Source organism: Podarcis melisellensis (assembly GCF_964234715.1).
Source record: "Podarcis melisellensis genome assembly, chromosome: 4".
In the NCBI taxonomy this organism is placed as follows: Eukaryota; Metazoa; Chordata; class Lepidosauria; order Squamata; family Lacertidae; genus Podarcis; species Podarcis melisellensis.
Genome location: NC_138531.1, coordinates 34,859,840 through 34,886,557, shown reverse-complemented (window position 1 = coordinate 34,886,557; position 26,718 = coordinate 34,859,840). Strand labels below are relative to the sequence as shown.

Genomic DNA, 26,718 nt, shown 5'->3' with positions numbered 1-26,718 from the left:
GTCTGAAACTCAGATCGCAGCAGATCCAGGTAATCAGCCTCATCCAGGAATGCCTGCAGTGGCTCCACTACCACCTTCTCAGCCATATTTGCAAAGAAAGGGATGTTGATGATTTGCCTATAGTCACTATATTCTGCTGGATTCAGAGCAGGCTGTTTAAGAAAATATGCATCATTGTGTCTTTAAGAGTAGTGGGAGGCATGTGATTACAACAATGAGGCATTGACCACATCCGGGACCAATTCGGTCGCTCCACTCCAACTAACTGACAGGATCTAACCAGCACTGGCAGTATCCTGTCTACATCATCAGACCAAATTAACTGGAATTGATCCCACAACACTGGATCCAACAATGTTGTGTTATTGACACTTGGGCTGGCAATGCCACAACAGGAGAGCTGGCCAACTTTATCCTCAAAGTGTTTAGCCAATTGGTTACAGAAAAGGCACCATGTGCTCCAGAGGTCCACCCTACCCCCCTGGTCAGGAGTGATCAACCTCCAGACCATACAGAACAACTCTGCTGGTTGGCTTCTCAAAGATGTGATGCAGATATTGGAGTAGGATCTCTTCGCTGCCCCCACATCTTTGTGGTAGTTCTGATTGCTCTGGAGCAAGATTTACACTGCTTATGCTCCTGTCCCCACCCAGGCAACCACAGCTGCTCAATAAACCAAGGATGTATAGTTGAGCATTTGCCATGGCTATACTTTTACAAGCTTTCTCAACTCCCAACCCGTTTTTAGACATTTCCTGTTTCAGAAATTAATTAATAGCACATTGAATAGAAATGTTAGTAAAATCTTTTCTTAAAAAAGTTGTAATTAACTTACTTTCAGATGCCTGTCCCTGGAAAACATGTATTTATGCACAAAGTTTTCAGTGTCGTTGCCCCTAACCCCCACCCCCTCAGCATCAAAGGGAAACATCTGTAAGAGATGGTGAACACGTGGCCTTCTAGCCATTGTAGGACTCCAGGTCCCATCAGCCCAAGATCAGGAATGATGGGATTGTAGTCCTATATCACCTGGAGAGATGCAAGTTCCCAAGCCCATCTCAAAATACCTACAGGTATTCTAATCAAGATGATTTCCAAGTAAAATGTTGAATTTCTGTAAGCACCAAAGCTAAGATCACAGCACAATCCATCTTTTTAGTCTGTCCCACACACCACACCCCCAAATAAAACATTTCAACATATTTTGGCTAGTAGAAAACTGTTAAAAATGTTTAAATTAATATTTTAAAAAGGTTTGCTTAGCTAATGCAAGTCAATGCAGCTAAATTAAATCTCAACTGATTTAGGGAAACTTATTATTATTATTATTATTATTATTATTATTATTATTATTATTATTATTATACCAGAGAACCCCCATCATAATCCCTCAGTATTATAAAAAAAACAAATGTGACATATCTAAGTATATTTATAACAGTTTGCACTAGAAACTTACCTTTTGGTGGATCTGGGGGTGCCTGACCATCATTTAAATCCAAATCACTAAAATCTTTGAAAAGAGAATATTTGTTAGAATGAAGTCTTCTAAAAACCCACAAGATATATTTCCTATGGCAATCTGTACACCATGGTGTTTGTGGCACTTTTCCAGGGACCATAAATAGAGCTACAATCCAAAGCATGTTTACCATGAAGAAAAGCCCACATAATTAAGCTAAGCTGGTTATGGAGAACGTGTAAGACTCACATTGAGTTGCTCAAGAGGGGCAAGTGAACAGCCATGCTAGTGCCATTTTGTGAAACATGTTGGCATCAAGCACCCGTGCTATTACCAAGATAAATATTTACATCTGAAGCCTCTTCATATATTGTTCCTTCTTCTGCTCAATTATGAATAGCGATCAAAGGCAAGGTGCATATTATTAATCACTGAAAGATATAAATAGTGCGGTACACTTTTTCAAAGTCGGCTGGTGCTCCTTGTCAGAAATGCTTAGCCAAAGGTACTCTATCACTTATCCCTAAAGGGCTTTGACTTTGGAATGATCTTTGCCTCAGGTTACCTCTGTCCCCTTCATTGTTGAGAGACAGCAACTGAAGACTTTATAGATCACACAGAACTTTCCAAATTGTTGTTGTTTCATTGCCACTAGCAGAAATTTCTGGGTTGGTGTTTCAATGATGGTTATTCTCTAAATATTTTAGTTTGGCATGCATTTTATTTCCAGATGTATTTTGCTGTTTATCTTTGTGCTGGGCATGGCCTAAGACTCCCAGAAGGCAGGGCGATTCTCCCTTCCCCCTTTTTATAAGCATTTCAGAGTTCCTTGGAAGAGATATTTAGAATATTACCTTCCAACAATTAGCTGTAACCCTTTTAGTTTCCAGATAGAAGTGCTGTACTATGAAATACTCTGGATATGAGCAGTTAAGTCAGAGGGAAATGATACACAACAACCTTCTGAGAACGCTGAATACAATCACATAACTGCCCTTCCCAATATGTGAGTGGGAGTGGGAGGGAAAGAAATGTAAAAGTGTTGTTAGTGCTGCACTACTTCTATACAAAAGTGAGATGGCAGCAGAGGGGATAGTCAGACTAGAGCTGTAATATTACACAGGTCTACACCAACTGTTTCTACTGCTGATGTACTGAAGACACTGTGAAAAGGTAGCAGTCTGCAATTCATCTTGGTCCCTTGCTTATTGTTCTACATCTGCAGATTAACCTCACCTAATACATCACTTGGTATCTGACCAGACATGATGGACCATCTCCTCACTCTACCTGCAGTCTTGCCAATCCTTTTGTTTGTGTTTGTTTTACCCATGACTGGCTCATCAATGTCCATAGATACATCTTCTGTTTTTCTTATTACAGTCGTACCTTGGTTCTCGAACAGAATGTGTTCCAGAACCATTCGAAAACGAAGGTGCGGATTCGGATTGGCTGCAGTAGCGTCGGACATTCAGCTTCCAAAAATAGTTCAAAAACCGGAACACTCACTTCCAGCTTTAGATTGTTCAGGAGCCACTTTGTTCAGGAGCCAAGGCATTTGAGATCCAAGGTATGACTGTAATCATATTTCTATCACACTGAGGTCCAGAACTACTGTACAAGCAATTGCTCTCTTGCCTTGTTTTGAGTTAGGCTATCCTTAAAATAAATTTGCTTTGATAAAAGGTATTAAGGACTGCCTGTACAATTAAACTGGATTGTTTTCTTGTTTTTATTTTTATTTTATTTTTAAATAAATAATTCTTTTTAGAACCTTGCGTGCCTTCAAGTAGCTCACAAACCTATGGAAAGCATATGATGAGCGGTATCACCAAGACTTGCAAGGGACTTGCAAGTTACAAGTAAAACAACAATGTAACAAGGACATGTGTGCTATAACCTACAGCAGTTGCAAAGGTCTTGCTACATGGAAAAGCAAACATTGGCACAGCTCACATACCTGAAGAAGGATTAGAAGCACGGCCTACATTAAGAAAGAAAAATTGTGCATAAGAGCGTGAGAAGCAAAATCAACATAAATTATTCTTAGAAAAGTAACTGAGAAATTATGAGTAAGTTAGCTGTGCACAAAGTTAGCATCAATTAGCTGTGCATAGAATACATGCAGACATAACCAATTTCAACTATGTGTTTGTACTTCTTTACTTAAAATGTAGAATAACGTTCAAACTATCAGAGTCTTCTGCATGCCTTGCAAAACCAGCCCCAGATCAAAACTCAAAGATTATTCAGCCATTTATCATGCTCAATCAAGGTGATTCATTCATTTATTATGCATGATCATTTAAGTGTGTCCTATCTATGAAGGACCTTCACAGGGAGTTTCAAGGAGCATGTAGACAAATCTGAGCAGTACAAGTGCCACCACTACAGACACTCACTTGTACCATTAGTTCCTTGAATGGTTAGAACAGAAAACTAAAACTATTAAGCTATTACACATAAATAAAAAGTCAATGTTATTAACTGTGTTATGTTAAGAGCTTCTGTCTGGTCAGGAATGCTGAAACTGCTATTATGTACAAAGGGGTATAGAAAAGTAGATTCCCAAAGCTTTCATTTCAGGACTGGAAACTAATTCAACAGATACTGGGTCCAGGGCCAGCAGGGGAACTGATTCTTGAGTTTCATTTCTTTAAAAAGCAAGCCTTTAGTCCTTGCAGAACAAAAGTTAATAAAGCACAATGTGCAGGCAGTATACTAAGGAATTGGTTTGCAAGATATGAGCCTGCTTCCATTTTCAGTGTTTTAGCCAATAACCAAGATTGTCAAGTGCTATAAGGAAATTTAGAGTTATACATGTCCTGAGAAGACCCAGCAATAGCTTCAGAATGAAGCAGGAAGTCCTTTCTCCACTGAAGCAATTTTTGGGTGTTCCCTGGTTTGAGTGCAATTTCATTTCCCCCTCTACATTTGGACAACTGAGAAAGATGTCCTGGTTCACTCTGAAGCTGTTTTTATTCCATCGTCCCTAATAGAAAAGTGATTGTGGCTTTGAGAAAAAATTAAGAAATTCAAGAGTTTAGTGTTGCTGTGACTGGACTGTAGTTTGTCCACTCCAAAGCAAAAGGAATTTGCAAATATGAGCATTCATGCTCTTTCAACTTGGGGTTAATTTCATGCAAAAACTATTAACAATAATAATTCATCATTAGTATATTTATATTACAAAGTGGGCTTTTCATGGTAAAGAAAGCACGAGCTATATCAGCTGTGTTGCTATACTAATATTGGCGGTGGGGGCTAAGAGAAAGTAATGTATGAAAACCTGAAGCCACTTCATATAGTTGATGGTATCAAAAGCTAGTGCCATTTTGTGAAACATGTTGGCATCAAGCACCCGTGCGCATGATGGCATGATGGCAGCACTCTCCACCTACAGTGCCTTACATTACATATATGCTTTATAAATTTCTCCATGTCTCCTGCAAAAGTTCTGGTGCAGTAGCTCACTAAGTGAGCTCTAACCAGTTTCACAAATCACTTCAAGTTCTGGTTAAAACTAAACCAGAATCAATGCTGATATAAAGCTCCATTATATTATTGCTGACCAAGGAAGGAAGTGAGAATGAGAGGGGGAAAGAGAGTGCATGTGCCTGCAGCCCACACCATATCCCTTAGCTATGGGTAAGCCATCAGCAGTGTTATACAGTGGTGCATCGCAAGACGAAAAGAATCCGTTCCTTGAGTCTCTTCGTCTTGCGGCTTTTTTGTCTTGCGAAGCAAGCCCATTAGCGGATCAGCTGATAAGCGGCTTAGCGGATCTGCTGATAAGCGGCTTAGCGGATCAGCTGATAAGCGGCTTAGCGGATCAGCTGATAAGCGGCTTAGCGGATCAGCTGATAAGCGGCTTAGCGGATCAGCTGATAAGCGGCTTAGCGGCTTGGGGAAAAGGGGGGGAGGGGGAAAAAACCCACAGGAACTTGCAATACATTTTCGTCTTGCGAAGCAAGCCCATAGGAAATTTGTTTTGCGAAGCACCTCCAAAACGGAAAACCATTTCGTCTAGCGGGTTTTCCGTCTTGCGAGGCACCACTGTATCAGCCACTGAGCTGTAAATCTTGCAGATGGTGAACTATAAAGATCTGAAGATTCACTGAAGCACAGATGAAAGTTATCACCTCTCTTCTTTAATCTCATATTAGATTTTAGTTTACTGACCATAACTGATAGTGTCAGGCTATGCTCTGAAGTAATATTTCTAGAGAAGCTTACCACCGGTATTGCCATGACTTCCAGGATTTGGCTGAGGTGGTGCTGGTGGTTCTGGCTTCTTGGGGTCATCAACTAACAGAGAGAGAGAGAGAGAGAGAGAGAGAGAGAGAGAGAGAGAGAGAGAGAGAGAGAGAGAGATAACAAAAATATGAGAAGTAGAAAATACCTTGATAGTCTGATTTTGTAGGAATGGTATCCCATTTTCCTCGCTTCTTAGGTAGAATTATGTACTTGACAAGCCCATCCACAATGGTAAAACTTGGAATCTAGCTTAAAGCCAATACCACAGCTGTGTGTACATGACATCATGGCATGCTCTCAGGGTATTCCATCACTTTCTTGTTCAGCAGCTTTCATACCCTCAGAAACCCATCCAAATTTAAGGAGGGGTTTGGCACAGGGCTATTAGGATCTGGGAAACCAGGGTTCAAATCTTCACTCAGTCATGGAACTGATTAGGTGATCTTGGGCCAGTCTCTCAGCAAAATGTATCTCACAGCATTGTTGTGAGAATAAAACGGGGATGGGGAGAACTATTTAGAAGACCCTAAGCTCCTTGGGGAGGAGTTGTTCCAGACCAAGCAGGATAAATAACCTCCCCTCTCTTCCCTCAAGTTTCTTTTGGTACAGGAGTAACGGCAGCTCAATAAGCCACTGTAATATACATATTACTTCCCCGCAGTCACTAAGAATGTCACCTGCCAACTCCCCCAAATTATAAATGTATCCAGGTGAGGGATGTACAGATTACCCGCAGTGACTAAAGAATGCATACACAGAGCAAGGGAAAGGCAAATACAAACAGCATCTGTAGTGCTGGATCAGATGCCTGAAATTGCTGCCTCAAGGTATTTTGGACTGCAACTCCCATCACCCCTAGCCAGCATGACCAATGGTCAGGGATGATGGGACTAGCATTCTTGCAACATCTGGCAAAGATTTTTATAGTGTGCAAAGTGCGACTGTAGACTATCTTGCAGCACCATTTCCTAAAATCTGCGGAAGATGGGAAAGGCAATTCTCTGGCCAATTTTAAGTAAACTGTTTGATGCAACTGTACAGTTGGGATACTGCTTTGTCCATTATATCTGCTTATGCTGCTCAACTGGGATAGGGAAGCTCTGGCTCTTGGGCCAGTCTTGGCACACGAGGCCATTTCCCCCCAAAACCACAGCCACCTACCTATCTGGGAGGGTGACATCAGCTGCTGAGGGAGCTGGAAGAGTTCAATTTAGCTGCAAGTGCCACTTCCTCACAGGCAAGTGGTGTGTGCAGCCAAAGCAGCAGGATTTAACTGCCACTCAACAGTTGATAAGCTGAGTTTAAATCCTGCACAGACCCCTGCAGAAAGCAGCACTGAAATCTCCACTCATCAGCATCTTGCCGGGTGCTGCTTCAAAGCACAACACAGGGCTGTTTGAAAGCCTTTTGCAAACAGCTTCACACTGCTCTTTAAAACCTTAGGTTTGCAGAGGTCTGAAGTGCTAAATGTACAAAGGACTTCCAAAGATCCTCGTGCTATTGTCTTTGAATTTGCGACTGTCTTCAAAAGCAACATACAAACTAGACTTGCATGGAGTGCAGGCAATACTTACCAAAGGCATCTTCCAAGTTAAAGCCATCATCATCATCTAAACAGGGAAGACAACACAGTTGTAATCTTTCTCCCAGAAATGAAATACTCCAAGTAAAAAGATTTCGATTTTATTATTATTGTGATTGATAATAGTAAGTGACACACACACCGGGGGGGGGGGCACTTCACAATGTAAGTAGAACCCTATTTAAATTGGGTACTCATGGTCAATGTCAGGGGTTGCCAATGAAATATTATAGGTTAAAATGATTGATATTTTATAAAGCAGAAAGGATGGTACTCAATAAAGTAGATTCACTAGCATGAAGATTAAAACTAGCCCAATGAGATATCCCACTGCATGTACCTTGCACTGTCCCCAAATTTGCTCTGAAGGGTTGGGGGAACTTCCAGAACAGATTTAGGGAGTACACAGGGAGGAGGGGGAGGAACACATTCTGTTGTGCAATGAGAAACTTTGGAACAGTTATTAGTACTTCATGCTTTCCCCTATGTAAATGGTCTGGAAAGACCATGTCCCCATGGCATGCCCTGACTCTAGGCCCAATATCTTGCAAATCACACCTCTGTTGGTGACACGTGTTCACATTCATGTACACATGTAGTCAAGGATGCATTATTTGGATGTTTGTCCTGCCCTATACATGGCCTGAAGTGGGTTGCATTATTAGACACTATATGCATGAATTATCAGTGTTATGGAAAGTTCACTCGCATATCTGCAACAAACAAACAAAACATTGGACTAAGGCAAATTTGGCATCTACTTGTCTTGTACTCAGCAAAGCGCACTCCTCCATTGTTTCCTGAGACGGAGGGATGACAACTCATGACACACAATGCCATTTATAACCCAAACCTAGTCACGTACACTGAAAAATAAATGTATAGGAATAGCAAGTCAATGTTCTGATTGCTCTTATACCCACTTTGTGTTGGCTTTTTGTTAGGTGGAATCGGCTTCTGTGTTACATCTGTCGGATCTGCCATATTAAAAACACACAGGGCTTAATATCACTTGAATGACTAGTTACCAGGGGGTAGTTGCTAGGACTGATTAGTGATTCAGCATTTTATGTGTACACACACACACACACACACACACAAACTGGACAGAGCTGCCAAGTTAAAGCCATCATCACCTAAACAGGGAAGACAACACGGTTGTAATTTTTCTCCCAAAAATGAAATATTTCAGGTAAAACGATTTAGATTTTTTAAAAAATGATAACAGTAAGTGACACACATGGGGCGGGTGTTTTCACAATGCACATAGAACCCTATTTGAATTGGGCACTCATGGGGTTGCCAATGAAATACTAAAATGACTGATATTTTAAAGCAGAAAGGATGATACTCAAAAAAATAGTTTCACTAGCACCAATAATAAAACTAGCCCAATGAGACTTCCCACCAGATGTACCTTGCACTGTCCCTGATTTTGCTCTGAAGCATTGGAGGAACTTTCAGAACAGACTTAGGGAGCACACCGGGGGGGGGGGGCGCTCCAGCACAGCATAGTAGCTCCCTAGCAGCCCACCCACTTTATCTGCCTAACATATGGCAACAGCAATTGTTCTTGCCTGTTTTTATCTCTCTGTTCAAAGAACTACTTGAGAAGAGTGGTTGGTCCAGGCAGGATGGTGTTCAAGCAGCATTTGCACGTATATCTTTACCCACTGACCCCTTTTCAATTTTGTAACCAATGCTTTTATTTTTCACCCAAATGGAAGTCTGTGTTCTGCTGCAATTTCCCCTCTGTAAATAGTCTGGAAAGGCCATGTCCCCATGGCATGACCTGACTCTAGGCTCAATATCTTGGAAATCACACCTTTGATGGTGACATGTGTTCACATTCATGTACACATGTAGTCAAGGATGCATTATTTGGATGTTTGTCCTGCTCTATACCAAGCCTGAAGTGGGCTGCATTATTAGACCCTATATGCATGAATTATCAGTGTTATGGAAAGTTCACTCACACATCGGGCAAAAAACAGAGCAAAACATTGGACTAAGGCAAATTTAGCATCTACTTGTCTTATACTCATCAGAGTGCACTCCTCCATTGTTTCCTGAGACGGATGGATGACAACTCATGACATACAATGCCATTTATAACCCAAACCTAGTCAGGCACACTGAAAAATAATTGTATAGGAATAGAAAATCAATGTTCTGATTACTCTTATACTCACGTTGTGTTGGCTTTTTGTTAGGTGGAATTGGCTTCTGTGTTACATCTTCAGGATCTGCCATATTAAAAACACACAGGACTTAGTATAACTTCAATGACCAGTTACCAAAGGGGGCACTTGCTAGGACTGATTCAGCATTACACACACACTGGACAAACTGGACAGGGCTGCACTTATTTTTGCTGGTAATATAGTTGCTTGACTGCATTTTTATTCTTACTAGACCTCACCCAGGATCTTTTGCGAAGGGTGGGTAACATATATTCATTATTTTAAAAAATACACAAAGAAACCAGTTTCAAGGTGCGAGCCTTTGCTGCTCATTTGCACAGTGAGTACAGTAGAGCTGTGCCAAACCCTAAACTGGTCATCCGAAGGGGGTAGGAGGCAAAGCAAAGTTTGTGCCAAAGCAGGGGGTGGGGAATGGAAGGTAGGAATTCACTTTGGACAGTGCACATGGTCAAGCTTTAAAGACCACACCCTTGTGTGGGTGTGGGTGTGCATGGGGGGGGCATGAACTGAAAGAGCTGCTTAGGTTCCCACAAGGGATTTGTGCTAGCTCAGAATAAATATTTTTACCTGGGAGTGGGGGGGTTGAATACCAAACTATATTTGCAATTCCCATCACTTTCAAAAGTAGTTGGGCAAGAGGCTACTGCTCCCCCAGTCCCTGTGCCAGCATGTCTAAAGCCCCTTAGGCTCACATAACTGAGTAGAGGTGTGCACTGACCATAAGATTTGGTTCAGCCTCAAATTCATCTGAATCCAGTGTACACCCTGGTAATTAGTTTTCTAGCTCTCTTGAATATATAATGCTGTGCTCAATCTCAGGGCACTGCAGATTTTTACATTAAAGTAATTTAACATTTCTTCCCCCTCCTACCCCCAATTCTACATTATCCACCTTGTTTAAAATTATTGGGCTCTATAAATCAGGATTATCCCTCTTGATTCATCAAACTGAGATAATTCAGCTTGATGCATCTGAAGCTAAGACAGGGTTAAGATCTGATTTAGACTAAAATCTGCATCACAATATCATGGTTACTATAAAACCCATTAAATATTCTTAAGTTTACTTCATTAGGTTGTAGTTAACTTACCGCCAAATGCATCTGACAAGTCAAAATCTTGTCCTGTAAAATTAAAACATTTGCTTATTTATAAATATATTTGTATGCCTCTAGTCAAAGGAAAACATAAGTCCAGTAGCGGAAGACTCTGGGGTTACGGCATTCATCTCGCTTTACTGGCCAAGGGAGCCGGCATTTGTCTGCAGACAGCTTCCGAGTCATGTGGCCAGCATGACTAAGCCACTTCTGGTGAACCAGAGCAGCACACGGAAACACCGTTTTACCTTCCTGCCAGAGTGGTACCTATTTATCTACTTGCACTTTGACGTGCTTTCGAACTGCTAGGTTGGCAGGAGCTGGGACTGAGCAATGGGAGCTCACCCCGTTGTGGGCCCTAGGCTCTGTGATTTAGACCACAGCACTACCCACGTCCCATAGCCGCCATACATACATACAATAAAAACAACATAAATATTTAAAATCAGAGATCATCAATAGTTTCTTAATTGCTTGCACAAACTTGGTGACATAGAACTTTTTCCAGCACATGTTTAAAGGTTAAAACAAAAGGTGACTGCTAGGTCTCTGTTGGAAAAGCATTACACAGGCTCAGTTTCCTGTCACTGTTAGATTAACCTCACCCACTTGGGGAACAACCAGTGGTGGTCCTGCAGATGGTCTTAGTGATTTGGCTGGGATACAAGGCTTCAGATGGTCCTAACATTGGCCTAAGTTGTTCGGGGCTTGATAATGCATAGACCGTAAACCTGTCTTGGTAGCAGCCACTGTGGGTGTTATACAAATGGTTTTTCATGTTGTCAACCACATGCCCCCATCAGCAGTCTGGCCACCACATTCTGCACCACCTGAAGTATCTGAACCAGAATACAAATTCTCATCTTCTCCTTCCTTGTTAGCACCAATATATCCGGCAGTTTAATCTTGCCAGATGTGCTGAAGGACAGCCAATAAATTGTATGGTAAACGCAAAAACAAAACTGCAAAGCTTGTGATATACGAAACCAATGGTAATAAAGAGTCTTCCTTACGGTGTAGACCTATAAAGGGCTATTGGCCAAGACTGTGTCCAGAGGCAGTTTACCTCTAAATGCCAGGTACTGGTTTCCTTTCATATCCTGCTTGTAAGCTTCTTGGAAGCACCCACTAGAAACAGAACACTAAACTAGATGACTCCTCAGTCCGTTTCCTTAAGATTGTTTATATCTAGTTGCATATATATGCCCTATGTCACACACAAGGGGTCACCAATGTAGCCTCTGTGTATACATATGTGCCCATAGCAGCTTTCGTTGCCCCCCCCCCCGTCCCCTTCCACTGAAATTAAGCTTGAAAGAAGCATTTTGTTGTAGCCAGAAGAACTGGCTGCACTGTGTGCTTAGTTGTGGTGTGTGTTGCCCGTGACAGTATCTTCAGGCTGCAAATGAATCCAAGGTTGGCAGGCTCTGCCACATGCAAAAGAACAGTCTAAGGAAAAAATTGTCACTGCAGGGCGATTATAACAAAACACAAGAGCTTGTCCAATTAACTTTTCCATTCTTCCATTTCTTAAAATGATTGAAGAGGCATTACAAGCTTGCCAAACACATATCCCTCGGCATCTGTCAACAGTACCCTTGTACCCCCAAACTTGTCTATTTCCCTTGGGTAGAACTATGGGTTTTCAGAAGGTTCTCAATAGCAGCCCAATAGATATGCTCCCTCAACATCACCCTGCAAAGCTGGAACAGCAGGTGCTAATGCTTTGTGACCTGAGCGATCACAATTTTCTTTAAGGCAGGATGCCATCAGTCTTCTCGTACCTGCTCAGGGATTGTGTTGTTCCCAAAGCCCTGAACTTGGTGTTTAAAGGATACATGTGTCTACCCTACATGACTTCTGGGCAAGTTGTCTTTCAATCCTGCACCCAAAACTAATCCATGGATAAGTGCATGACCGCATTCATGCTGGACCTGCCCCACCCTACAGCAACTACTACTTCCAGTGTTCAATTCCACCACGCATAAGGAAAATGAAATGGAGTCTAATAATGAGATGATCCAAAAGGCAGCAGTTTCTGTTCTAGCCTTATATGGATATCGCTGGCTGTGACATATTAATGTTTTTTATTGCTGTTATTATGATAGCGATTGTTTTAAACCATTGTTTTAAATGGCTGTAAGCGGGTGTCCAAAAATATTGTGTTCTGAATGGTAGTTAATAAATCCATTAAATATAATAATATAAAGGCCTGCTGATGAAAGCAGCAGGAATCAGTACAGTGGTTGGATGAACACATTATCAATTTTTATTTTCAGCCATAGACAGTCAATTAGGGTGCAGGTAAGTGTGAAAAACCATTAGCATGTTGATAAGGTGCCTTGTTTTTGGTGGGTTTTCTCCTCCAACTCAAAACTAATGTTTAAAAACACATACGGTAACTTATTTCCTGTCCGGTTACCAATAGAGATTTATCAGGAAAGAAAGTGCTGGGTGGGATGAAAGTTCTGTTCTGATATTGGCAGATATAGCTTGCTAAACGACTATAAAGTGTGACTAAACAGCTCAACACCATTCAATTAAAAATAACATGGTTCCCAACTTTTCTTAAAAAATTGAAAAGAACTTCTAAAAATCAGAAGTATAGTTGTGTTCACAGAAGGATCCCTTACACCCATGGAGAAGAGTCAGGATCCAGCCCAATGAGATCAACACCAATGAAAACATTGTGCCACCTTTTCAATAAACAAAAGCAAACGTCCATTTCAAATGACTGGAGGTGGGTAATATTTAACCTCTCCCTCCTGCCCCCTTGCATTTTGATCATTTTTATTGTTGCGATTTTCTCAGTTTCATTTGTCATCTGCAATCCATTTAGCAACAGAGGCACACCAAAACCACTGGGTATGGGATTTCAAAACGATGAAGTGGGGGACACCCTCCCCACTAATGAGTAACAGACTGGAATGCTTTTGTCATATCACCTCTGCAAAACAGCTCAATAGAGAGATCTGGACATTTGGACACCTTTAAAGCAGAGGGACTGGCATACAAGCATGACTCATATGAGAATAACTGACAGCTTGCAACAGCATGAGTCATCTCGTGCTACGCAGAAATCTGTGGGCTACCCGATGAGGCAAAAACCCTGGCAGGATGTTTACACGCGCTGCCAAGCAGCCCTTTATAATTAGCTCTGCAGCAACATACCACGAAGTTGGGAAGAGTCGACGCTGCACTGCAGATTCAAGAAAGTGTACACCACACAGACTGCTTCTATCAGCACACTGCTCCAAGATAAAAAGCTGCTGTTGTACTAATTTTCTGTCCAAGGAAAAAGTTATCTCAAAGCCCTTTTTAAGATGCAAGGGATCAAAAATGTACTGTCCGAATAGCTTTGTTAGGAATTGCCAAGCTTAGGAGACAAAGCTTTTTCATAGATTCAAGTTCTACAACCGCAACTGCATCTACATGCTTTCCTATGAATCTGAAATCCCATGCCTCTGCTACTTCACTTTCCCTGTTTTTAACAAGTTACCATGCTGCCAGCTGCTTTTGGGTCTACACTAGGCTCCTTCCCACCCACCAAATCACTAAACTAATCTGTGTTACTTCATTCTACTGTGTCTTTCAGCAGTTCGAATCACTGCCTTTCAGACCTTTTTTAAAGGAGGAGCCCAGCTGGGGCAAATGCTTAACTTTCCACACATACATACACACAGCTAGTCGCTCTGCAAGACCACCTTCTGGGTTGGGATCATGAAAACATATCCCCTTTTTACCAGAAATCATTCCCCCTTTGGCATGCTGGCAGTTCACTTTACTGCAGAGGGTGAGGGGTGGTGAATGTGGGGGTGAAACATTTAATCCCTTGTCCACACTGGCCTGATCCAGATTGGGGCCTCATGTTGTTTTTTTGTGTAGCGACCAGTACTAAAAGCACCTTTTTTGGGGGGGGAGAAGCATGATTAACTTAATGTGTCCCCCTTCCAATGATCAGTTTCTTTTCCCAATAAGGCAATAACACTAGCCAGTGAAAATTTACCCCAGGTATTTTGGGGTTGTCCTGTTTTGATCAGCATATTAATCAGCATAGTCCATTAACCCCTTTCTCCCTTCCTGCCACATCTCTAGGTAACCATTAGCTCAGCTGATATGATGGCTGGGGACACAGCCATTATCTTAGTTACAGCCCCAGGCAATAGAGGAAAAGAATACTTACTAGCTCAGCTGTAAGACAAACTTTATATTAGATATGTGAAGAAGGAATGCTGTACTTTCCAAGTGAATGTAACATCTACGTATAAATGGCTGCTCTCCATCTCAAAATATAGATGACAATCATTTGGTTCAAGGCAAACAATGGCTGCCATGGTCCCGACTGCCCAATATCAGAAGAAAGTAGAAGTTCCATGAGTTGCTCAATGAGAAATGAAGTTCCATGAGTTGCCCAATGATCTGACTCAGTATAAGGCAGCTTCTTGCACTCCTGTTGACTGTTGCCAGTGTTAGGAAAGAGATTGCAATTTGCAAAAGTGGCTAAAAGGGTCAGTAAGTACCACTGACAGATAATTAATGTGTTTGCACAACTTAAGAGTCTCTTTGTGTGGGGAGTGGTGTTTGGGGGGGGGGATCACTGCTTTGAACTGTGAACAGCAAGTAGCCTTCCGGGCCTTAGGTTAGCTTTTCCAAAGTTAGAAGTGCCAATGCCACAGTCTGTCAGCCATGAACTTATTTTAAATAGTTTGTACATCTCCCTTCCTCCTAAGAATGTTTAACTGCCTTGGCTAGATATTAGCAGTAAGGGAGCAGCCCAGATCACCCAGAGAAGTGTACTCCAAAAGAGGAAAGGGCACCACCAAAAAGGCCTTCCATGGAAAATCAATTCTCAGGCAGGGTTCTATGGAGAAGGGCACCACCTAGTCTTGAAAAGCCATGTAAGGCTTTTTATATGTCAGAACCAACACTTTGAATTGCACACAGACAGATACAGGCAGCTGATGCAGTTGACACAAGAGGAGGAGGTATACTGAGTCCTATATAAACTAACTTCTAACATAACATAGTGTAAAATGTAAGAGCCCCACTGGAACATAACCAAGGTCGACCTTATCTAACATTCTGTTCGCACAGTGGCAAATCAGAAGCATAGCACCATGAGCACTGAACACTGAACCATTACTAAATGCATTGTTGTGACTGGGTTAAGAGCACAGTACTTCTTTTGGAATACAGTTAGCTGTTCAAGAATCCTATCCTTAAGACTTTTCTGATACTTTAATACAAGGCTAAACTTTCATAAATTAACACTTGCACCTCCCACAAAAAAATGAAGGCCATGAGGCATGCCAGACTGATTTGACTTATTCATCTGTAGGAATACTACCCAAAATTGATTGCAACCAAGACCTTGGCAACAAGATTTGGGATTTCCCTTGTCTCACTGAGACTCATGATGCAATACATACCGTATTTTTCGCCCCATAAGACACACTTTTTCCCCTCCAAAAATGAAGGGGAAATCTGGGTGCATCCTATGGGGCGAATGCAGGCTTTCGCTGAAGCTTGGAGAGCGAGAGGGGTGGGTGCGCACCGACCCCTCTCGCTCTCCAGGCTTCAGGAAGACATCCGCAGCCCGGGCAGCCCTGCAGGAGGTCCGGCAGGGATGTCTAGGCTGCGGATAGCAGCCTGCTTCCCAGAGCGTCGGGCGCCTTGAAAGCAGAGCGCCCGGCGCTTCGGGAGCACATCCGCAGCCTGGGCAGCCCTGTGGGAGTTCTCCGCAGGGCTCTCCACGCTGCGGATAGCAGCCTGCCGCCGGGCGGGTGGGCGGGGCGCCCTGAAGCAGAGCGCCCCGTGCGCCGGGCAGACATCCGCAGCGTGGGGAGCCCTGCAGGGGTTCTCCGCAGGGCTCCCCACGCTGCGGATAGCAGCCTGCCGCCGGGCGGGCGGTGCACCCTGAAGCAGAGTGCCCTGTGCACCGGGCACACATCCGCAGCGTGGGGAGCCCTGCAGGAGTTCCCCGCAGGGCTCCCCACGCTGCGGATAGCAGCCTGCTGCCTGAGGCAGACATCGGCCAGCCAACCAAGCTCAGGGAGGTGCAGCGCCCTTCCTCGACCTGGTTTGGTTTCCCCGACCTGCTTTGGGGGGGGGAAAATAAAGGGAAAAAAATTTCCTTTATTTCCCCCCCCAAAAAAAACTAGGTGCGTCCTATGGGACGGAGCGTCCTATGGGACGAAAAATACAGTACTTTCGTATGGAAGGGGAATAACGCTGTCTCAAATGACTACCTTCAGCCTATAGTTTCTTTCCAATTTCCCCAGTCTATATTTACACTCCAATAATTTAGTAATATTGATGGGAGTGCAAAATTTTCTGCAGAAAATTGTCCATTGCAAAAGTTTTATTTATTTACTAAATTTATATACCACCCTATAGCCGAAGGTCTCAGGGTGGTTCACAGAACAAAATCAGAATATAAAACCACAAAATATATAATCAAAATAAAAACAACAACCTAATAACCCACCTTCCAAAAAAACCTCCACATTTTAAAAGGGCATAGATGTCAATCAAATCAACCAAAGGCCTGGTTAAAAAGGAACGTTCTTGCCTGGCGCCTAAAAGTGTATAATGAAGGTGCCAGGCGAACTTCCCTGGGGAGTGCATTCCACAGATGGGGGAGCCACTGCAGAGAAGGCCCATTCTCATGTTGCCACCCTACAGATCTCTCGAGTTAATTGGTAACAAAGAATGGATGCCAATTGTAGATGCATTATTAGGCAAACTTGGTCATTTCAAAGGAGCTCTTTTGGGCTTTGTATACCAAATAAGGGCAAAACAGGCATGCTAACTAGATCAGTATTAGGGCACCAGCAATTTTTCCACTACAAATTATTCATATTTGCACTGATTATTTTCAAGAAAACCTACACCACCATGTTGTAGTTAACAGGAATGTATCCAACAGTTTCACTTCTGTTAATGGAAGAAGCTTGCAGCCATGGAAGGAGAACAGAGGCCCAGCTATTCCACAAGTCAACAGAATATCTTCAAATCAAATCTGTAACTGTATCACTACAATCAGTGATACAAGAAAACCTACACCACCATGTTGTAGTTAACAGGAATGTATCCAACAGTTTCACTTCTGTTAATGGAAGAAGCTTCCAGCCATGGAAGGAGAACAGAGGCCCAGCTATTCCACAAGTCAACAGAATATCTTCAAATCAAATCTGTAACTGTATCACTACAGCCAGTTAACAATGCAATAGGTTCCCAATTCTATCTTGCTGGGTGTTTTTTTAATCTTTACAATGTTTATTGCATTGTGTGAGTGCCCCCTGTCTTCCATGATGTCATGGAAGCCAAGGTTTCCCAAGTACTGACACCCTCGGACACTGAGGATCTAGAGAAAAAGGAGATCCAGACCTTCTTAGCTTCTCCAAGGAAGCTGCATCATGTGCCCTCCTCAGACAGATGCACAGAAAGATGCAGCACCTAAGATTATGTCCAGGCTTTTAACATGGCAGTCTTACCCACACTGGAGTGTGATACAGTTTCATTCTGGGTAACACCAATGTATAACTGCAGACAGCACTTAATGCGAAGCTTGTGCTCATTGTTGACTGTAAAGCTCAGTGTTGAATGCCTCTCTCTTTCTTTTCTTTCACCTGCCATCATCATCCATTGCTTCCTTCCCCCCCCTGGAAATGGGCTATATTCCTTGCACAAGTGGGGGAAAGGAATGAAGAGAGAGCAGGTGGACCATTTGCAATCCACAGGATAAACATACCCAGTAAACACAAAGCTGCTGGCAAAAGTTCAAGGTTTATTCAATAAGGGTTGAGGAAAACAAACATCTGGAATGAATTGCCTAACAGCTTGTCTTCCAACAAAGATGCTGTTCCTCCTTTTTGTTCTTTTGACAGCAGTTTTGTAGGGGAAAGACCCTATACTTAAAGCAGCTAATGCACTGCTGTTGCCTTGTGAGCTTACAATACCTGCATTTATGCTTTCATTTACCTGTACTATGGACAGGCGGCTGGATTAATTTTATTGCTGTATTTTTAGGATTTTTCCTACAATACATATTATTGCATGTTGCCAGTTCAGTAAAAAGGTAATGGTAAAAGGACCCCTGACTGTTAGGTCCAGTTGTGAACGACTCTGGGGTTGCGGCGCTCATCTTACTTTACTGGCCAAGGGAGCTGGCGTACAGCTTCTGGGTCATGTGGCCAGCATGACTAAGCCGCTTCTGGTGAACCAGAGCAGTGCACGGAAACGCCATTTACCTTCCCGCCAGAGTGGTACCTATTTATCTACTTATACTTTGACGTGCTTTCGAACTGCTAGGTGGGCAGGATGCCAGTTCAGTACTAACATATTTATACCCTGCTCCTCTTCTTCTATCCCCAGAACAATAAACATAAAATACAATAATGCTAATATTTCTGCTAAGCTGTCTTGTTTTAAACATCCCTGCACCAATAAGATTCCCACTTGCTAACATAATTGGAACCTGATGCATAACCAGGTGGGCAATAGCAATCTCTGCTAGGACAAGCAGCTCACACAGCAATTCTGTGACATGGGGCCACAGCTCAGTGGCAGAACAAACTCTGCAGGCAGAAGGTTTCAAGTTCAATCCTTGGAGCTTCCAGGCATGGTTGGAAATGTCCCCATTCTGAAAACTTGGGTGAGCCATTGTGGGTCAGTGTAGGCCAGGGATGGGGGGACCGCATGCGTGGGGACTAAATGCAACTCCCCAAGCCTCTCTCCAGCTCTCAGGACTCTCCCCAGGCCAGCCCCCAGCAGCCATGCTTGTTGTCCATTTCAAGTGCTTTTGCCTGGCTGAAATGAGTCCTTGAACCAATGCCTCTTGCTGGACTGAATGGAGAAGTGTGTGCAAAACCCAGGCATTTTGTGGCTGGAATACACCCTACTGTACCATTGCTCTGCCATTTTGCCTCTGCTCCTGGCCACTGCTGGCATGCAGCCCCCAGAAGGCTGCCACGAGGGTATGAAGTCCTTGGGCTGAGAAAATTCCCCACCACTGGTGTAGGCATAGGCAATAGATAGATGGACTAGAACTCTGACACAGTAGAAGGCATGCTTTCCATGTTCCTAACTGCTCCTATTAATCTCATTGCATTTGGTCTCCTATTAATCATTGCTTGGTCTCACTCCTAATTGGGGATTTTGCCTACAGAGGCAATAGGCAATCATCTATGACAACTTTCACAACAGCTGCTCTCTATTCCCCTATGTTTCACTTGTCATACTGTAGCCTCATGAATAACACAAAAAGTCTCTCTAAGTATCCAGAGGAAGTGCTGCATCTTGCCTGTGCTTATGCAGCTTGCACATGCACTGGCAGGTTACCAGCTGACAAATATTATTTTATACTTGCCCATTGTTGCAAGGAGAAGTGAGAAAACATTTAATTGCAAAACAATATGTGTACTTCCCTGCCAACCTACATACTACTGTAGGACTCTGTTGTTTGATAGTTGGTAAGGAAATGATTAATATGCCTAACATAGAATCATAGAACTGTAGAGTTGGAAGGGACCCTGCGGATCATCTAGTCCAACCCCCTGCAATGCAGGAATATGCAGCTGGTCCATACAGGGATCGAACCTGCAACCTTGGTGTTATCAGCACCATGGTCTAACCAACTGAGCTATCCAGGCATAAGTGAACAGTCATAACAGTTCCAGTGAGGTGGCTTGCTCAGAGTGGCACATGCCCCACAGAAGTTGGATCCAAGTACAGTACTTACATGTGTGCAAGCCAGTTCTAAAATTGTTTATTGGAAAACTATAATGCTCACTTTAGGAGCAGGAAGATGAATGGTTTGGGCCGAGAAAGACTGTAAAGTTCAAGGCAGCCATCCCAAGCATATTACCCAGATACAGGTATCATTGAAATCTAGATTTATGTCCAAATAAACTTGTTTAGGTGGTGGATAATAAACTATGGTATTAAACTTTTTTAAGGCATCTAATAGAGTAAGGATTCCCTATGTTCTCCTAACAAAAAGTAAATGCATTTTTAAAACTTGGGCCTGTCACAGAGAACTATGCTGTAGTCAAAACGTTGTGTAACTAGCTGCGCTGCCTAAAATGGGAATTTATCTGGGCCAGAATTCCAAAATGGAAAGGCATTCAAGGAAAGCTATTTCCCTGCCTGGTTAAACTTAATGCAATTAGAGCAAAACAACTGCACTGCTCAACTTGTTATACGTTCAACTTTAACATCGCTCAGCTGCAATGTTCAAGGAGTGCTTTTGGTCAAGTCAGTACTGTAGAATATTTTAGACTAACCTAACTCAGTGGGTTGTTCTAAGGCTAAGAGACTAACTGAACATGATGCAAAGAGGAGGCGTGTGATAGAACATTTTAACCCTTTGCTCTCTGATGCTTTTCCACCTCCACACACACAGCGTGGTGCAGCAATCCCCTCCGGCGCCTGAGGCAGACCACAGTTGCTGAGTTTGTTTAGGGCAGTCACTGATTTCAGGGATGGGAAGTGGTTCCACCTCCCCTTGCAGCACCTGAAATGCCCAGGAACCACTGTACTACCTGCAAGCTCCCCTGAGGCACAGAATCCCACCCCTACCCCCAGGTACAGCAGCTCCCATGCCACGCTCCCGTGCTGCCCTATAGACCCCCGTGACACCCTTTGTTGTTGTTTAGTCGTTTAGTCATGTCCGACTCTTCGTGACCCCATGGACCAGAGCATGCCAGGCACTCCTGTCTTCCACTGCCATGACACTCTACAGCCCCCCTACTGCCGGTGCAGACCACTAACTATGTTATTGTCCACACATAGCTGCTTGTAGTTCATGGGGGGGGGGCAGAATAAATGAAGCTAAACACAGCTCTAGGACAATTTGCAGATGTGCAAAAGCAGTGGAATGGAAAGGGTTAAAATGTTTCCCCCCTCTCCCACAAGGCATTGCAGCTTGAGAGACTACTTTAGATAAAAAGAAAGAAAAATATCATGTGCAGCCTGAGCAATAACCAATGCTCTGATCTCCGAGGAAGAAAGTCCTGTTACAAATGGTTTTTTTTTAAATAATGATGATGGTGACAATGATGATAGAATAATATGCTGTAGAGAAGACAATTTTGTTCTTCCAGTACATCAGGGCTGCTTCAGACAAAGATTACCACTTAAGTGTGAATATATTGTCATACTTAAAACAGCACTCTTAGATCTACTCCACCACATACAAGACCAAAACAGCTGTATGCATCCTTCACCTATGGGTGTGCACATGTTTTTTCCAAAAACTGTGATGATTCCGGGGGGCAGGGTGTCCCCAGATGTCACAGGAGGATGGAATTCTAGCATCATGTGCACCCCCTCCCAATTATTGAATCACATAAAGGGCAATTCCCATCCTCATAATAAATATCTTCCAAAGAAGTCAGCTCAAATAATGTGACTAGCAGTCACAGTTAGTCCACAACTCAGGCTTCCTCAACCTCAGCCCTCCAGATGTTTTTGGCCTACAACTCCCATGATCCCTAGCTAGCATGATCAGTGGTCAGGGATGATGGGAATTGTAGTCTCAAAACATCTGGAGGGCTGAGGTTGAGGAAGCCTGCCTTAACTGGACCCGTTGTATGTTAATAGTCTGCTAATAATACTGCATTTTCTATACTCGTGGAATGGTTTAGGATTGTAACATAGGTTGCAATCCTAAATGCACCTATGGAGAAAGGCCCCCTAAACTCAGTGAGACTTCCCCTAAGTACAGTAAACCTATATAGGGCTGCACTCTATATTTGTATATAGAGTGAAAATATACAAGTCCAAAGAATATTAGGTTGCAGTTAAGCCTACCCCATAAAAGTATAATAGATTTCAAGGCTACCTTCCTATTTGTTTAGGATGTTAATTCAGTGGCAAATAAATAAACAAGAGTCTGGCACAACCAGCCAACAGGAAGAATGAATTTCCACAAATACCCTCCAGTTCACATTTTACCCTAAGTTCCCACCCAGCCACCTTACTCAGCACCATTTGCTCTGCATCGGAATAGGCACTACCAAGTTTATAGTACCAGGTCCTTAAACAACTGGGGAAAGGCTTCATACAAAGACCTGTGGGCATGTCTAACAGGGAAGTGAAGCCAGAAAAGACATACTTATCTAAGATCTTAACAGTGACATCTCTTTTGAATGTAGACATGATGCAGGCAGAATTCCCTCTCCTTTCAGAGCAAGCTTAAGGGGTGAAGTGGGAGAATAATTCCACAATATTAGGACAACACCCGGGTACCACAGGAGCCAACTCCTAAGGGCCAAGGTGTAGCCAGGATTTTTGTTGGGGGGGAGAGACCTTTGTTGGGGGTGGCGGGGAGAACCTCAGTTAGCTATATTTTTTTATTTCTATTGATTTTGGGGGGCAGCTGCCCCTCCCTGACCCCCCTTGGCTATGTCCATGGGCTGCCCCCATACTTGAGGGGGCCAGGGCCCCCCAAGTTGATGGGCACTGCCATTCAAATAGTGTGGGTGTGCCCCACCATGTGATTGATTGGGCGGGGCAGGGTTTACCTCCCCCCCCAATATTTTATTCAACCTGGCATCCCTGTGGGTGTGATCCTGTCCATGTGGCCTAAAGATAAACCATCAGCATATTCTTCTTGGAAGTGTGTCCCAGACTCTAATGTTTAATTGGGTTTTTTATTATTATTATTGCCCACTATGTTTTAAGCTGTTCTTATTTTATCTGCCTTGTGTCCCTATCAGGGGAAAAGGCAGGGTGTCCCTAAATACATAACAAAAACAACTTGCTTACAGCCCAATTTGGGTCAAACGCCTGTCACCCCGTTGCGATTCCCACCCCCCCCCCCAAAAAAAATCCTTCTAGGATCCATTTGAGCAGTGATTTTTTTTTTCTGGGAAAAAAAATGTTTAGGGGTAGTCTCATTTGGACTCCAGAAAACCACCATTTTATAGTTCAAATCGGGAAAAATAAATGCGGTAAATGGACAAAAGGACAAAAAACCCACAAAAATTTTAGGGGTATGCGTACCCCCAGGGGAAAAAAAGCCCTGGATTTGAGCCGGGGACTTTTTTGGTAAGCCGAGCCTTCGAAGAAGAGGATGTCTTCGAGGATGTGCAGAGGGGCTTCCCTTCGCCCGCTCCTCGAGGCTGGCAGCACAAAGGCGGCGGGGAGCGGCGCTGCGGCGGGCAGGGGTGGGCGTCCCTTCGGCGCCTCCCGTCGGGGCGCGGCTGCTGCTGCTGCTCCCCTTTTCCTGCCGCTCTCCCGGAGCCTTTGTTCGGGCTGGGGGAGAGAGGGACGGGCAGCGCCCCGCGTCGAAGGCTAGAGGCGCGCGAGGGGGAAAGGGCCGAGCAGCGCTCCTTACCTCGGCCGCGTCCCGCCAGCAGCACCAGCGCGGCGAAAGGCACCAGGAGGGCGAGTCTCGTCATGGTCCCGCCGCCGTCGACAGCTGCTGCTGCTGCCGCCCGCCGAGACTTGAGGCGAACTTCGCGGCGCTCCCAATCCCTGCTCGGGTCCTTTCCTTGTTTCTCCCCCACTCCCCTCAGAGGATGGAGCGAGCGACCCCGTTTCCCGCGAGCTCCCTTCCTCGCCCTCTCCGCTTCAGCTGCAAAACAAGCGGCCCGCAACTTGCAGCCCCGCAGCCAAAAAGGGGACTCGGAGCGGCGCTCGCTCGGAGACCCGCCCCCGAGGAGAAGGGCGGCCAATGCGGAGTGGGCGCCCAGCGCCGGCAGCCAATGGAAGGAGAGGCGAGGGAGAGCACCGCCCACCCCGGTGGCCAGGAGAAGACACCAGCGTTGAGTCATGCCCCGAAGTAATAGGAAACCCGCGGGCAGCCGCCGGCTCGGGTGTGGCGCAGCTGGGCTTTCTTCCATCTGCGAAGGGAACGGTGTGTGGAATCGCAGGCCTGCTGCTCAGATCACAGCGGAAGGGGCCCGGATTTGGCTAGAGATTTGGCTAAACGGGGAGTTTGGCAGGGCTGAGGTGGGCAGGCCAACAGGGTCATCTTGTGTCCGCATGTGGCGGCAGGGATGGCTTGGAGATCCCGCCGAGGCTGGGGTTCAAATCCGCCCTTATCTCCAGAGTTCACACGCGCAGCCTGAAATGTTGGCCTGATGATAAACTTGGGAGGAGAGAACCACGTGCGCGATCTTCAGCTGGTTGTCGGAAATGCAAGATATAAATGCAATACATATGATAAGCCATTGCGCTCTGGATGTTATGAGGGCAGGCCAGCCTTATATATGTTGTAGCCGACAGACCCATCGAAACGAATGGACATGGCTAACTTAGGGTCAATTATTTCAGTGGGTCTACACTGACCCACTCCGTTTAGTTGGACACAACCCTTTGAGACAACCTAGTACAGTGGGAGGCAGTGGAGGACAGAGGTGCCTGGCGTTCTCTGGTCCATGGGGTCAGGAAGAGTCGGACACGACTAAACAACTAAACAACAACAGTACAGTGGTACCTCGGGTTACAGACGCTTCACGTTACAGACTCCGCTAACCCAGAAATATTACCTCGGTTAGGAACTTTGCCTCAGGATGAGAACAGAAATCGTGCTCTGGTGGTGCGGCGGCAGCAGGAGGCCCCATTAGCTAAAGTGGTGCTTCAGGTTAAGAACAGTTTCAGGTTAAGAATGGACCTCAGAAACGAATTAAGTACTGTACTTAACCCGAGGTACCACTGTAGTGTTAGATCTGTGAGGGATGCTTCACACAAGCCAGACATCTTATCAAGTGAGGATGCTTGAACCTCTTCTGGCAGGTTACGTCTAGCTAATATAATAATACAGACTGCACATGCTTAGATCAGAGGTGCTGTCTTAGTAAAAATAGGTATGGGGAATTTGTCCTTCAGATGCGGCTAGACTACAACGCCATCATCTCTGAGTACTGGCCATTCTGACTGGGGATGATGAAAGTTAGGAGTTCGGCAACACCCGGAGGGCCAAAACTTCCCTAGCTCTGGAACAGGAAGAAAAAAAAGCTAGTCAAATTTGGTCTTAATTTATGGAGTGGTTGCTAGTGAGCATAGCAAAGTATTGTTGCCTGGTAGGCATCATGTCTTTGAATAGCACTGAGCTATTTATTTTATTTCATAAAATTTATACATCACTTAATTGTAAAAAATAAAATAAAGCCTCAGAGCGGTGGCTATGGCCTCTCCTCTGCACAGACAAGGTGCAGAGATATTTTATACTATAGAAAGTTGCAAATATTAAGTTCCCTCATAAATTGAACTTCAAAAATGATTATTTAGTGGTTACTCAAGGTTTGATTTCTCCAGCTCCAGGAGAACACTGGTATTATGGGTGGGTGGTGTTTTTGTTTGCGCTTAACAATTAAAATAATTCCAGAGTTATTTGTCACCAGCTAAGTTTACTGGACTGTTACACTCTGACCCAACCTTTCTCCCCTGTTGGAAAGCATTATACAGAGTTTGTGCCAGCATTATTCAAGGATCTCCCTTTCCGTACTATGGATTTAAAATATTGTTATGTTTGGCAGAAGGCAGGCCCATGTGTTTTATTCCCATATTATTTAATGGGTTTATTTGCCAAAATTTGTATCCCACCCTTCCTGCCGAAGGACCGCAGGACAGCGAACACACCCACAATTAAAAATGAAAAAATTCTCTAAAACAGTTAAAATATTCTGAAAAACAACAACAACAGTTACAGTTAATATGATCTTTACATACATGTCTGCCTTTCCGAAGGAGAAACAGACTCTTATATCAGCTTGTTTGGGAGACCTAGGGAGGATAAGACTATCAATGGCAACTAGCCATGATGGAAATGCTTTTCCTCCATAGCTGGAGACACTAATGCTTCTGAATACTAGTTGGTGGAAACCACTAAAGGGGAAGCGTTTGCTTATGCCTGAATTCTGCTTGCAGTTTTCCCACAGGAGAAAAGGAGGCTGAATTAGAGGGACCATTGCCCTGATCCATCAGGCTCTACATATGTTCTTATTGGGAGGAAAATAGAATGGGAGTTAAGTTTGTATCAGAAATGGCAAACCGTGTAGTCATACACAGTGTTTAAACAGCGTGTTTCCAAAACTTGGCACAACGGAATTTAAGCCAAGGAAGGAACAACTCAAGCATTAACTACTGAGCTGCAATGAATCACTT

General features: G+C 43.9%; 1 protein-coding gene and 1 long non-coding RNA gene across 2 annotated transcripts in view; both read right to left on the bottom strand.

Annotated features, from left to right (window-relative positions):
- Window positions 1-24,383, bottom strand: part of CD99 (CD99 molecule (Xg blood group)) — a gene marked incomplete at its 5' end in the record, with an annotated part of 33,202 nt that extends 8,819 nt beyond the window's left edge. Inside the window, 6 exons of the mRNA XM_081907683.1 lie at window positions 1,460-1,513; window positions 5,699-5,770; window positions 7,294-7,329; window positions 9,494-9,547; window positions 10,597-10,629; window positions 23,945-24,383. Of these exons, the coding sequence (XP_081763809.1) occupies window positions 1,460-1,513; window positions 5,699-5,770; window positions 7,294-7,329; window positions 9,494-9,547; window positions 10,597-10,629; window positions 23,945-24,383 (688 nt within the window). The remainder of the gene's footprint in view (window positions 1-1,459; window positions 1,514-5,698; window positions 5,771-7,293; window positions 7,330-9,493; window positions 9,548-10,596; window positions 10,630-23,944) is intronic.
- LOC309367971 overlaps window positions 1-26,718 on the bottom strand; it is a 370,139-nt gene that overhangs the window by 8,819 nt on the left and 334,602 nt on the right. The gene's annotated exons all lie outside the window — the stretch shown is intronic.